Source organism: Ananas comosus, linkage group 7, assembly GCF_001540865.1.
Source record: "Ananas comosus cultivar F153 linkage group 7, ASM154086v1, whole genome shotgun sequence".
Taxonomy (NCBI): domain Eukaryota; kingdom Viridiplantae; phylum Streptophyta; class Magnoliopsida; order Poales; family Bromeliaceae; genus Ananas; species Ananas comosus.
Window position 1 is genome coordinate 12,571,737 of NC_033627.1, and position 13,672 is coordinate 12,585,408.

General features: G+C 36.9%; 1 protein-coding gene across 1 annotated transcript; it reads left to right on the top strand.

Annotated features, from left to right (window-relative positions):
- LOC109712816 (ethylene receptor 3-like) lies at window positions 8,319-12,239 on the top strand. Its single transcript, XM_020236584.1, has 2 exons — window positions 8,319-11,031; window positions 11,491-12,239. The coding sequence occupies exons 1-2, from the start codon at window positions 9,280-9,282 to the stop codon at window positions 12,004-12,006; spliced, it is 2,268 nt and encodes a 755-aa protein (XP_020092173.1). The 5' UTR covers window positions 8,319-9,279; the 3' UTR covers window positions 12,007-12,239.

Below are 13,672 nucleotides of genomic sequence, written 5' to 3' on the forward strand. Positions count from 1 at the left end.
ATTGATCTTGTTTTATATAGTATAAAGAATTTTTTATCAAAATTTTACGTGATTTAAATATTTCTACACCGTTAAACTTGCAAACGGTTCACTACGGCTATTAAAATTATTAATTTTGAGCCCCTTCGATCACTAGGCAAATGATATCAAAAAATCATAAAATTTATTTTCTAGGTACTTCAAATACTTTAGATTAAGTTTAACGGAGCCGATCGACGATTCGAAAGTTGCAACATAAAAAACAATCTGGAAGCACGGAAAGTTCTTTGCTTTCAAAAGTATAGTAGCCTCACTCTTGATAGGATACCTAATTATATTTTTTTGAACTGTAAGGTGATAAAGTAAAAATGAGCTTAACAGCACGAGTGCAAATTAAAGCCTACCTTTTTTTTTTTTTTTTTGTTTTTTTGTGTTTTCCATTGTCATTTGGATGGCATCATTATCACAAGGGTTATGTGTTGGAGAAAATTTGATGATAAGATGATTGGGCATTTTGATGTGAACAAGGGCATGGAAAAGTAGACACAAAAACTTTGACTCCGCATGTTTTCTGTGAATTACACTAATTACACTTACATCTAACACATATCTCTGAATGAAAAGCTTTTCCATTGTTGTACTATTTTATCACCCACCAACAAATAGCTTTTCATTAAAACCCTAGCTAGGGAATCCCCATACATTTAAAACAACCACTGAAACTGTAATAATAATAATAATAATAATAATAATAATAATAATAGTAAAGTAAAAATTATGAACTTTGTAATTATTATTATTAGTAGAAAAATATTATCTATACACGCCACTTATTTAAAGGATGGGTGTGTCCGCCAGTCACATCAGAGTGACAGTCGAAAAAAAGACTTTGAATTCATGCTAGTTGAGAGTGAAGTGCGTAGGTACCTGCAGAAGTCCTATTTCCACTACTAGCCATTAGGTGCCTCTTTAAACTTCAAATTAGAATTTTTTTTTTTTTTTCTAAAAAAAAAAGACTTGAATTTAGAAAAAAAAATTTAATGCTTTTAGAATAGTATGGAACTTTAGAAGGAAGTGCTTTGTCCAATATCTAGACTTTGTTTGGAATTGCGGGGAGATTACGTTATATGCGGTGAGAAAATACGATAAAAAAATACGTTGTTTGTTTCTGTACATAATATTGCGTTTCCGTATATTGCGATAAATAGGTTACGATATATTTTCTACGGTCCCACCGAAGAACGTAGAAATATATCTCTATATAATTTTATCTCAACTCTATTTTATCTAATAACGTCATATTCAGATAAGCCTTGATACCAAACTAAGCGCTAATCTAATAAAAATCTTTTTATGTTTGACCCACGTCCAATGATCCAAATTGATGCCTGTGTTGTTTTCATACACTCCTGCTTCAGCAATAAAAGAAGTGGCCCAGTTTTAAGAAAGCTGTGGGTGTTGTGAGCCCCTCCATGATGATGCCTTGCTTACTATTTTGGAATCAACGAAATAGCAAAAGAGAGAGAGAGAGAGAGAGAGAGAGAGAGAGAGAGAGAGAGAGAGAGAGAGAGAGGGGCTATGTTTGTTTTTTGGAAAGGGAAAACTTAAAAAAACCCCCCTGTGGTTTCACACTTTTTCATTTTAGTACCCTGTGGTTTGAAGTGTATCAAGTTAGTATCCTGTGGTTTCTCACTTTATCACTTTAGTACCCTGTGGTTTAAAATGTATCAAGCTAGTACCCTGTGGTTTTGCACTTTATCACTTTAGTACCCTGTGGTTTCACACTTTATCACTTTAGTACCTTGTGATTTAAAAAATTATAGGGTACTAACTTGATACAAAATTAAAACCACAGGGTACTAAAGTGATAAAGTGCAAAACCACAGGGTACTAACTTGATACACTTTAAACCACAGGGTACTAAAGTGAAAAAAATTGAAACCACAATGGGGGTTTTTGAAGTTTTCCCTTTTGGAAAAAAAGCGTGAGTTGAATCTGTCTTTTTTTTCTTTTTCTTTTTCTTTTTTTTTTTTTTTAACGGTGGTTTCGTATTTTCTCATTTTAGTATTCTCTGATTTAAAATATATTATTTTAGTATTATGTAGTTTAATTTTTTTCTTTTCGTTATTCTCTCCGTTAATTTTTTTTTTGTTAAATCAGTGAGAAAGTTAAAGTCATAGAGTACTAGAGTAAAAATTTGATAAACTATAGAGTACTAAGTGAATATTTGATAAGCCGTAGGTGGAGTATCTGAAATTTTTTCTATATAATTTAATAAAGAATTAACGGAGGTGTCAATGAAAAGAGAAAAACGAAACCACATAATACTAAAATGGCACACTTTAAATTATAAAGTATTAAAATGAGAAAGCTTAAAAGCACATGAATAGTATTTGAAGTTTTTTTCTTAATCAGAGAGTTATAATTTTTTTTTCTAAAATTTAACCATTTTTTTTAAAAAAATTAGTATTAAAAAATATTCAACGAATCTCCCTAGGTGAGGAAAAATTTTAGAATGCAACGGGTATATTAACGACGTGGCGTAACAAATCAATCAAATTAATCCTTTTAAGAATATATGTCCCATCATGATTGTAAAAAAGTATTTTTATTGTACTTTTATTTGAAAAGAAGGAATATGATTGGCTTGTTATTGATGACGTGGTGCAAATGTGACGGTGTAGAATTCCTCCTTGGTGAGACGTTGGAGAGCTCTCCCATTGAATTTTCTCTCCCATAGAATTTTATTATGTTTGTTCTATATTTCTAAGAAAGGAAAAAGGCACCATTACATCGATTCATAGACATTTATATCTTGTAATTTGTCTATTTTAGACTTCACAAAAATTCATTTGCATTTTTGTTTAAAATAATAAAAAAAATCTTTGAATATCCTCGTATGGTTACTTTTTTGTCTTAGTATTTTGTAAGTTTAATTGTATTACTTAAGTGTTATGTAATTTTTATTTATGATTTTTTTGTTATATTCTTTGGTAAATTCTCTACTGAATAATAACGTGTAGCTGCTAACACTGGACCGAACCTGTGACCTTCAACTTATTCCTCAACGAACAAATATGCAGCTGTACTAGCCGGTTGGTTTTCGTATCAATGATTTAAAAGTTTTGAAAACTCAATTTTTTTTAAAAAAAAACTCTACCTTCATAGGCATTAAAATTTGCACTCTATAACCTATGGAGTGTACTAGGGGTGTAAACGAGCCGAACACGAGCGAGCTGGGCCGGCTCGTGTTCAGCTCGTTTGATAAACGAGTCGAACAGGAGCTGGCTCGTTAAAGTATCGAGCCAAAAAATTTAGCTCGTGTTCGGGCCGAACGCGAGCCGGCTCACGAGCTGACCAACGAACAATAAGTTAAAAGAATTAGATTGAATATATATAAAAAATAAATTTATAAAATCTTATCCATTAGACTTTGATCTAATAATTGAAATTTTATATATAAATAAGTCTTTTTATAATTGAGCTCATCTTTATATTTTTATTTTGCTAAAAATTAAATAATAAAAATATATATTATATATATAATTATTTATTTATATATATAAATATAAATTAAATAAGTTATATAAATATAAAATATATTGCTGATTGATTAAAATATCTTTATTGATTTTTAAAATATTTTAAAAACTCTAGAGTTTATTAATAGGATTTGAGATTTCAAAGGATATTTTGAAAATTGAAAAATAAATTTAAAATTTTTAAATTTTATATAGTTATTATTGGGTAAACTTTAAATACCATTACTGTGGTTTCGCACTTTCTCACTTTACTACCTTGTGATTTAAAATGTATCAATTTAGTATCCTATGATTTTATTTTTTTTCATTTCGTGAGCCCCTCCATTAATTTTTCGTTAAATCATATACAAAAAACTTCAGACACACCATCTATAGTTTATCGAATATTCACTTTAATATTCTTTAACTTTGCTACTGATTTAATGAAAAAAATTTAGTGAAAGAGAATAATAAAAAACTAAAAATCAAACTGCACGGTATGAAAGTAATAAATTTTAAATTATAGAGTACTAAAATGAGAAAGAACGAAATTAGAGGGTGATATTTGAAAACTTTTCTTTATTATTTATAATGATGAATCCTACGTGGCAGTCACAATCGTGTTTATGAGTGGCACGTAGGAGCTCGACAAAATGGCGACTGGGTTTCCTCGGACTCCACGACACAATCTAATTGGATATAATTTAATAATTTTCTATTAAAATAATATATTAAAAAATTAATTATTACATTTTGATAGAAATCTACAGAATTTATCTAAACTATGAACTACTTTGAATCGACTACTTAATTTTGTAAAATTTTAAAATTTTAATTTTATTATCAATTTTTTTAATTTATTTGATTTGAATAGTTAACAGTCATTTGACTTTAAAATTTAATCTAATTACTTAATCTATTTATAGTTGTATGAAGTTTACTAATTAAATTCTGTGAAGATAAATCTGTATTTACATTTTTTGGTATATTAAAATCATAAAAATTAAAAGATTAAATAGTCAAATCAAAATAATCAATAATTTAAATAAATTTTGTGCGTTTTTATTTTATACTTTTTAGTAATATGGAGATCGTTGACTGACGACTAGAATTTCGTATTGAAATAACTATTATAGTAAAGAAGTATTTTTTTTATTTTTGCCAATTTGGCGAGACGAGTAGGCATCCTTCTTTGGCACTCTTTGTCAATGGCGTATGCCGATTTGAGTAGGGATGTCAATGGGCATGAATACCCGAAATTTTATCTAAATCCGAATCCGAATAAAATGAATATATTCGATGGATATGGATATGGAATCAAATATGAATATAAAAAATAAAAATCCGACGGATATAGATTCGGATATGAAATTTGATTGTACCCTATTCGAACCCGAACCCGATCCGAACTCGACCCGAGCCCGAATTTATTTTGTATTATATATAATATATATATAAAAATTTGATGTTATATTTGAATTTATATTTTAAAAATTTAGATTTAATATAATATATTTTGAAATATTGAAAAAAAAATAATTGTTTCGGGTTTAAATTTTCGGATTCGGCTTTCGGATTTTTTGTCTGGTTCGGCTTTGGATATGAATTTTTAAAATTCGTCGGATTCAAGTCTCGAGTATGGAGTCGGGTTCGGGTTCGAATTTTTAAAAATTCACCCTGAATCTGAGCCGTTGACATCTCTAGATTCGACGAGCCTATTCAGTTTGCTGAGTCAGCATGTATAATACAGTCTCACAAAAAGCCTTTTCTTTTTCCCTATCCCAGCACAGAATGTGTCGTGTGCTTTTTTAATACTTGTAACTAATTTGTAAGGATTAATTTTTTAAATTAAAATTTTAAGCTAATTAACGTGATCTATATTATTTAAGAAGTTCATGCATAAAAATTACAAAATTCGAAAATTTACTATTTGGGTATTTAATAATTTAGAACGTTGACAATAGAAAGAAATATTAAAAGTTATTAAATTAAATTTTCATACATTTGCCTAAAAAAAATGTTTTGGTGTGAATATTTTTTAGGAAAAACTTTAAATACCACTCCTGTGGTTTCGCACTTTCTCACTTTAATATTTCTTGGTTTAAAATATATCACTTTCATATTATGTGGTTTTATTTTTTCTTTTCGTTATCTTTTTCATTAATTTTTTCGTTAAATCAGTGACAAAATTAAAACTACATGATACTAAATAAAAATTCAATAAACTACATAGTACTAAACTGGATATTCGATAAACCATAGATAGGGTATCTTAAGTTTTTTGTATATAACTTAATAAAGAGTTAACGAAGACACTGACGAAAAAAATAAAATCACAGAATGCTAAAATAATACACTTTAAATTACAGAATAGTAAAATGAAAAAAAACCGAAATAGTAGTATTTGAAATTTGCCCTACTTTTTATTATTTTTCTTAGATTTTAGTAGTTGAAGCTGTGCTTGATAGAATAGAACTTGATTGGGCAAAATTCTGATAGAGGAGTCCATTTGAGACAAAACTAAAGTACTGTTTAAATTTTTTATGTATAAAATATTTGAAACACGAAAAAAAAAAGGCCAATTTGCATAAAAAATCCATTTATTTTGGGCTTTTGCAAAATCGGGTCACCTTTTTCGTTTTTGCAGATTCGGTCCACTTTTTCAGCAAACTGACCAAAATACCCTTTTTACTTTTTCTCTTTCCTCTTTCTCTCTCCTTTTCGTTTCTCTCGTTCTTTTTTTTTCTCGCCGGCAGAGCGGAGGCGGAAACGGTCCGTCTCGCCTCTCATCCTCATTCTCTAGCCCTCACCCTCGCCCTCACCCTTGCCCTCGTCCACGCACTCCCCACCTTCCTCGCCTCCAACCCCGCCGAGGCCGCGCCACGACTTTTTTTTTTTTTGGCTTTTTCTTTTCTTTTCTTCTCCGACTTTTCTCCACCGTCTCCCGACGACGATGCTCTCTCGTCCTTTCATCCTTCCCGCCTTCTCAATCTCTCCTCCCCTCATTCTCTGCCGCCTCTCCGACGACGATGCATCTTCGCCGCGCCGACGTCGATACCGTGGAGGTCACCTGCGGCTTTTACAGGCTCGGAACGGGGGTCCTTAGCGGTGTCGTCGCCGCACCGGTGCTGTTGGCAGAAGAAGGTGACAAAAAAAAATTATAGAAAAACAGAAAAAAAAATAAAGATAAAAATTATATAAAAAGAATGATGAATATCAATTGTATCGTTAACTGCAAAAAAAAATTAATGCAACTATTTAAGATGTAAACTGGCAGCTTTAAGAGAAAACTAACACTCTTTAAACGAAAATCACACTCTTGAAAAATATTTGTACTGTTTCCTCTTCTTATTAACTCTTTCAGATATAAACTATCCTTTAAGATGAAGTTACACTCTTTAAACAAAAGTTGCACTGTTTTTCCTCTTGTTGCCACCATTTTCTTTCTTACACTGTTTTTTATCTTAAACTGCACTCTTTAAGAGATATTATACTATTTTTTTTCTCTTATTGCACCATTTTTAATTAAATAAGAGGAGAAATATGGCAATAAGAGGAGAAACAGTGCAAAGAAGAAAAAACTGCACTGTTTTAAGAGATATATATACGTTTCTCCCTCTTGTTGCACCATTTCGGTGTAAATAAGAGGAAGAAATAGTGCAACAAAAGGAGAAACTGCACTGTTTAAAGAATATATCTACTGTTTTCTTCTCTTGTTGCACTGTTTCTCCTCTTGTTGCACCATTTCTGTGTAAACAATAGAGAAATAGTGCAACAAGAAGAGAAAACAATGCAATAAGAGGAGAAACTGCACCCTTTTAAGAGATATTTTAATCCGTTTCTCTGTTGTTGCCTGTTTCTTTCTTGTTGCACCATTTTCTTGTGTAAATAAAGAGGAAATAGTGCAACAACAGGAGAAACAGTACACAAGAGGAGAAACAGTATAATATCAACTTAAAAGGATGCAGTTTAAGATAAAAATAGTATAATTTTCGTTCAATGAGTAAATATTTTTATCTTAAAGCACAGTTTACATCTTAAATAGTGCAACTTAAATTTTTTTGTAATTAAACGACTGTAATTTCATCTTCATCCTTCTTTTTATATAATTTTTTTATCTTTATTTTTTTTCTATTTTTTTCTATATTTTTTTTGTCACCTTCTCTGCCAACAGCTACGGCGCGTGACGGCGCCGGTGACGACGCCTCTAAGACCCGGCTCGAGGCTGTCGCCGCAGTGACCTCTACGGTGTCGACGTCGGCTGGCCCGGCGAAGATAAATCGTCGTCGGAGGCGGCAGAAAATGAGGGAGAGGGAGAGATGAGAAGGGCGGGGAAGGGCGAGAGGCGTTGTCGTCGGAGATGGTGGAGAAGAGTCGGAGAAGAAAAGAAAAGAAAAAAGCAAAAAAAAAAAAAGTCGCGGCGCCGCCTTAACGGGGTCGCAGGCGAGGAAGGTGGGGGGTGCATGGACGAGGGCAAGGGCGAGGGCGAGATCATGACGGTGAGAGGCGAGACGGACCGTTTCTGCCTCCGCTCCGCCTCCGCTCTACCGGCGAGAAAAAAAAAAAGAACGAGAGAAACGAAAAAGAAAGAGAAAGAGGAAAGAGAAAAAGTAATAAGGGTATTTTGGTCAGTTTGCTGAAAAAGCGGACCGAATCTTCAAAAATGAAAAAGGTGGCCCGATTTTGCAAAAGCCCAAAATAAGTAGATTTTTTATGCAAATTCGCCAAAAAAAAAGTGTTGGATAGTCTTTATAATTAAGCATAAAAATATAAATGTTAAAGGGTGATTTTCGAAACGTTCTACAGTTGAGGGGGTTTCCATAAGAGGTTTAAAAAAGGGACCTCCTCCTCTTGCAATGCAAAGCAACTAAGTAATAATGCTAAGCGAAGCCTCTCTCTCTCTCTCTCTCGCTCTCTCCTCTTGTTTTTGATTTGTTCAATGTTTAATTTCTTGGTATTTTTAATGTTTGAGGGATTTATGTGCAAGGAGTGGGCAAAGGAGTGAACTTTTTTTTGAGAAAGAGTGGATTTTAAATTTATTTTGTCTTGTTTTGTTGTTAATTTTTGAGTTTTCTGAGTCTTAAAATGGCTAAAAAGGTGAGCTTTTTGGACCAAAAAAAGAATGTTTTAGGGAGTTGTTGAAGTTATTTTGATTTGTTTTATTGTTAATTATTGAGGTTTAAGTCCAAAGAGGGTCAAAAAAAAGGAAAAAAGTGAGCTTTTTTGAGGTTATTTTGATTTTTGAGGATCCAATTAAGTAGAAAGAGATAGAAAAGGATTGAGCTTCTTTTTTTTTTTTAGCAGGGAATTAATGGTTTTTTCTTGGGTTTTTAAGTTGAAAGAGGTAAAAAAGAAGTGAGCTTTTTTAACAATGATTTTCCTTTTTCTTTTGTTGTTAATCCTCGAATACTCATTGCTATTTAGAAAGAGAATTTGAAAAGCAAGGAGTGGATTCTGAGTTTCTTGTGTTGAGAGATGTGATCTTTTCCTCTATATTTGGGTAATATTTTTTTAAAAAAAACAAAAATCTTTCCCTCAAAATACCAACGAAGGAGATCAAAATGCCCCTCTTTTCATTTCTTTTTTTAAAAAAAATCATAGTCATGCACTAGAACTCCTCTTCAAGCAGCTGTTAGAAGTGTTCTTCTTTCAATGATCCTTCTTACTGTTCCTTTTCTCATTTGATTCTTTTATATATATATATATGTAGTTAGATGTTACAAGTAATGATAATGATGATGATGATGATGATGATGATGATGATGGTTCTTTGATCCAAATGCGAAATCCAATCCCCTGTGAACTCCTCATCCTCCTCTCCCTGCTCTTCTCCTCCTCGTCCGGCGCGGAATTCCCGCAGTGCAACTGTGACGGCGACGGCGGCAGCGGCTGGCCCGCCGTCGAGGCGATCCTCCGGTGGCAGAAGGCGAGCGACTTCCTGATCGCCGCGGCCTACTTCTCCATCCCGCTCGAACTGCTCTACTTCGTGACGTGCTCCAGCCTCTTCCCCTTCAAATGGATCCTCCTGCAGTTCACCTCCTTCATCGTCCTCTGCGGCCTCACCCACCTGCTCAGCGTCTTCACCTACGAGCCGCACTCGTTCGTCCTCGCGCTCGGCGTCACCGTCTCCAAGTTCTTCACCGCGTTGGTCTCGTTCCTGACGGCCGTCACGTTCCTGACCCTGATCCCGCAGCTGCTCCGCGTGAAGGTCAGGGAGAGCTTCCTGCGGCTGAAGGCCCGCGAGCTCGGCCGCGAGGTCGGCCTCATGAAGCGCCAGGAGGAGGCCGGCTGGCACGTCAGGATGCTCACCCGCCAGATCCGCAAGTCCCTCGACCGCCACACCATCCTCTACACCACCCTCGTCGAGCTCTCCAGGACTCTCGCCCTCCGCAACTGCGCCGTCTGGATGCCCGACCACGCCGCCGCCGCCATGACCCTCACCCACCAGCTGCCGCCGCCGGGCACGAGGAATTCTGCCGTGCTTTCCATTCCGATGGACGACCCGGAAGTCGCGCGCGTCAGGAGCACCGACGGCGCCAAGGTGCTCAATTCCAAGTCCTCGCTTGGCTGCTCTAGCGGCGGAGATGAATTCGAATTCGGCGCGGTCGCCGCCATCCGAATGCCGATGCTCAAAGTCTCCGACTTCGAGGGGGGCGCGCCGGAGGTGATCGAGGCGTGCTACGCGATACTGGTGCTGGCCCTTCCGAGAGACGGCGCGAGGGCCTGGAGCCCGAGCGAGCTGGAGCTCGTCGCGGTCGTGGCCGATCAGGTCGCGGTGGCTCTGTCCCATGCCTCCGTCCTCGAGGAATCCCAATCCATGAGGGACAAGCTGGAGCAGCGGAACAGGGTTCTGCTTCGCGCGAAGCGGAATCTGTCCATGGCCAACGAGGCGAGGAATGCGTTCCAACGGGCCATGAGCCGAGGAATGCGAATGCCGATCCACTCGATCCTCAGCCTACTGTCCGTAATGCAGGAGGAAGAGAATTTGGGCCCCGAGCAGCGGCTCGCGATCGAGGCCACCGCGAGGGCGGGGAGCGTGGTCTCGACTCTGATCAACGATGCCATGGAAATCTCGGTCGCGAACAGGGAGCAGTTTGCTTTAGAAATGAGCCCCTTTCGGCTCAAATCGCTGGTCAAAGAAGCCGCCAGCGTCGCGAGGTGTCTGTGTGATTCTAGGGGGTTCGGTTTCGGCGTTCGAGTCGAGAATTCGATCTCCGAGCGAGTTGTGGGCGACGAGAGGAGGATTTTTCATGTCATACTGCATATGCTTGGTAGTCTTTTGCATTCGCGCGAGGAAGGGTTTCTAACATTTAGGGTCTATACCGACAGAGAAGCCGAAGAATTGCAGGGTCGGAGATGGGCTCAGCTGAGGACGAACCTTTCCGGCGGGTATGCGATTGTGAAATTCGAGATCGGGGTTAGAAGACCGCAAAATTCTGATTCGGTCCCTCCGATTCCGCTCGCGAAGCCCCCGAACAGCGAGGGGTTTGATATGGGCCTCAGCTTCAGTATGTGCAAAAAGCTTGTGCAGGTATATTTTTACTTTTTTCGGAAATAAGAAGATAGTTTGGCATCAAAAGTTTCGAAACACGATATAAATTTGATTGAATTCTCTGTTTCCTTTTCTTTTGCAGTGGATATGTGGGGAAATTGTTGTTCTTAGAAGATCTCATAATGCTTAATTACCAGTGACTTGAAAGTGATGATAAATTTTGTAATCTTTGTATAAATTCTGAGTTCGAAGAACAAATTCAGGATGTAAAAACACCGGAAAGAGGAATACTTTATTTTCGCGCGCATTGTTTTTCGCTTAAAACTACTTGAATTCAACAAATTAAATGGTGGGTTGTGTGAAACCAATGTTCTGTAACGTTTGCTGCAGCTTGTTTCAGAAACATTCGGTAGAATTTTGTTCTTCCCATCAAATTGCTTCGAATTCTACTTTTTCGTACTTTTCTCACATGATTTTGTTTTTCAATACTATCTGCAGCTAATGCAGGGAGACATCTGCGCAGTTTTAAACTCCCACGGCCAACCCGAGAGCATGACTCTCGTCCTTCGCTTCCAACTTCGAACCGCCGCTTCTGTCGATCGCCACCGTTCGTCAGCATCCTCCTCCTCTCTCGTCAAGGGCCTCAGAGTCCTTCTAACCGACGAGGACGGCGTCAACCGAACCGTAACGCGAAAGCTCCTCGAGAAACTGGGCTGCTTCGTCTGTACCGCCGCGTCAGCAGCTGAGTGCTTGAGTGTTCTCGGCGCGTCCATCGCGCCATTCCAGCTCGTTATTCTCGACCTCGACTTGAATCAGATCAGCGGGCTCGAATTGGGTTTGGCGATTCGGAAGCTTCGAAGCGGGTCTTGGCCGCTGATTGTGGGTCTGACGGCGGGTGCGAAGGAAGATGCGTGGGAGAAATGCATTCAGTCGGGGATGAGCGGTCTGATTCGGAAACCGGTTTTGCTCAGAGCAGTGAAAGAAGAGCTCATCAGGGTTCTTCAAAACACATAGATCAGCAAATGTTTCTGGTTCATCGAATCGATTTTCGGCGATTATTTCGTGTACAAAAAGAATAGTGGGGACTTTTTTTGCTTTTCGGTGGGCCGAGGGTTTGGTATGATAAAAGTTTCCTTTGCTAGTGTTACGCAATTTTTAGTGTTCGAGTAATCGATGTGTTATTGTTCAATTCACTAGTTATATAATTGAGAATCTATGTTCTTTTGCGTAGCAGTTTTGGTTCTGAAGCACAAGTAGTTCCATCTCAATTATTCTTATGCATTTCCTTCAATTCATATAGTTTTTTTGATATTACTGAATTATGTTTGTTTTGTTTTCGGTTCGAATTCGAGTCATTTAAGAAATTTGAACTTCATTGGAGACAACAGTAACATCCAAGGTTAACATAGCTGCAGTTTATCAGGTCTTGCTATAGGTAAAGTAGGGTTTAGTGAGGCACTATTTGAAAAGTGCTATTAGGGGAAGCACTATATTAATCTTTTTGGTAGACGTGGCACGAAATTGATAATCGACTTCAGTTCAAGACTTTGACTTCTCGACAATTTCGTGGTGCGAAATTTGAGAATGAATTTGTGAAGAAATAATGAATATCTATGGTGGTTAGTGGCGGGCTCGGGCCGAGCCCGTAGCCCACCACTAACATTCGTACAGATTGGATAAGAAACCCATTAAGACTTTTCTCTTTTTTTTTTTGGCTCTAGAGGCAACAGATCGATGGTTGTTGTACTTTGAACTTTGTATTTCCTTTTTCGATAGTAAAGTTCTCTCCTTTCTCGCCCGTGATTTGTTTCCTGCAACGAATTTTTCATGTAAATCTTATATTCTTCTATTTCTGTTTGTAGTTTGTTTATTTTTTGTTCGTCATTTTTCGTTTTCGTTTGTGCATTTGTCGTAACACTTTTCATAATCGATTCTTCGTTATTGCAGTTGAAATTGAAGCAGAAGAATCAAATAGAAACTTAAGGCTACTTCTCTCGATGTTCATTAAGAATCTTTTTGTCTATCGTTTTAATGAAGCTTCAATTTGATGCTTCTGCTTCTGGTTGCAGCGGAAGCAACACGTAGGTCTTAAGTTAAAATCTAAGTCAATTATCTTGCATGATGGCTACTGATATGTAGAGCCTTCTTCATTTTCTTGCTTGCTTCGTGACGCAGGTCTAAACCGCGTTGAGAGGAAAGAAGCACAAGGTCGGAAACAGGTGACACACGAAGAGCTAATTTTTCGACAAAAACGAAAATATTATTAATCGATTCTAAAACCTCTGATTTCATTAGTCAAACGCCACAACTATATGTAGAGAACAATACAAGAACTCTACTAGACAAAGATAATAAATTCCAATATATTCCTAAACCTAATCAGATTATAAACAATTAAATAATCGGACTAAAAATGAAAAAGTACAGAAATTTACAGAAATAATCTAAAAATGTAAAAACGGAGGCAGAAACAATTAAATTTAGGTCCCAAATTTGGCGGGAATGGCTTCGGATTTGATGTGTAAATCTAAAAAAGTGTCTTCTGAAATAGATCTGTATGTTGAAATCGGACGCTTGAGCAAAAAAATAATGGCCGTTCGAAGATTTCTCAAATCGATTGTAAAAATTATCCGAACTCAACGAAATTTTTGGCTCAACTTGGTTAAGTTGCTTCTTTTTT

What these genes read in the sequence shown, in the direction of transcription:
- LOC109712816 (XM_020236584.1), top strand. Translation starts at nt 9,280, where the DNA reads ATGCGAAATCCAATCCCCTGTGAACTCCTCATCCTCCTCTCCCTGCTC. An exon ending in TGTGCAAAAAGCTTGTGCAG is followed by an intron (nt 11,032 to 11,490) that starts GTATATTTTTAC and finishes TACTATCTGCAG; the next exon opens with CTAATGCAGGGAGACATCTG.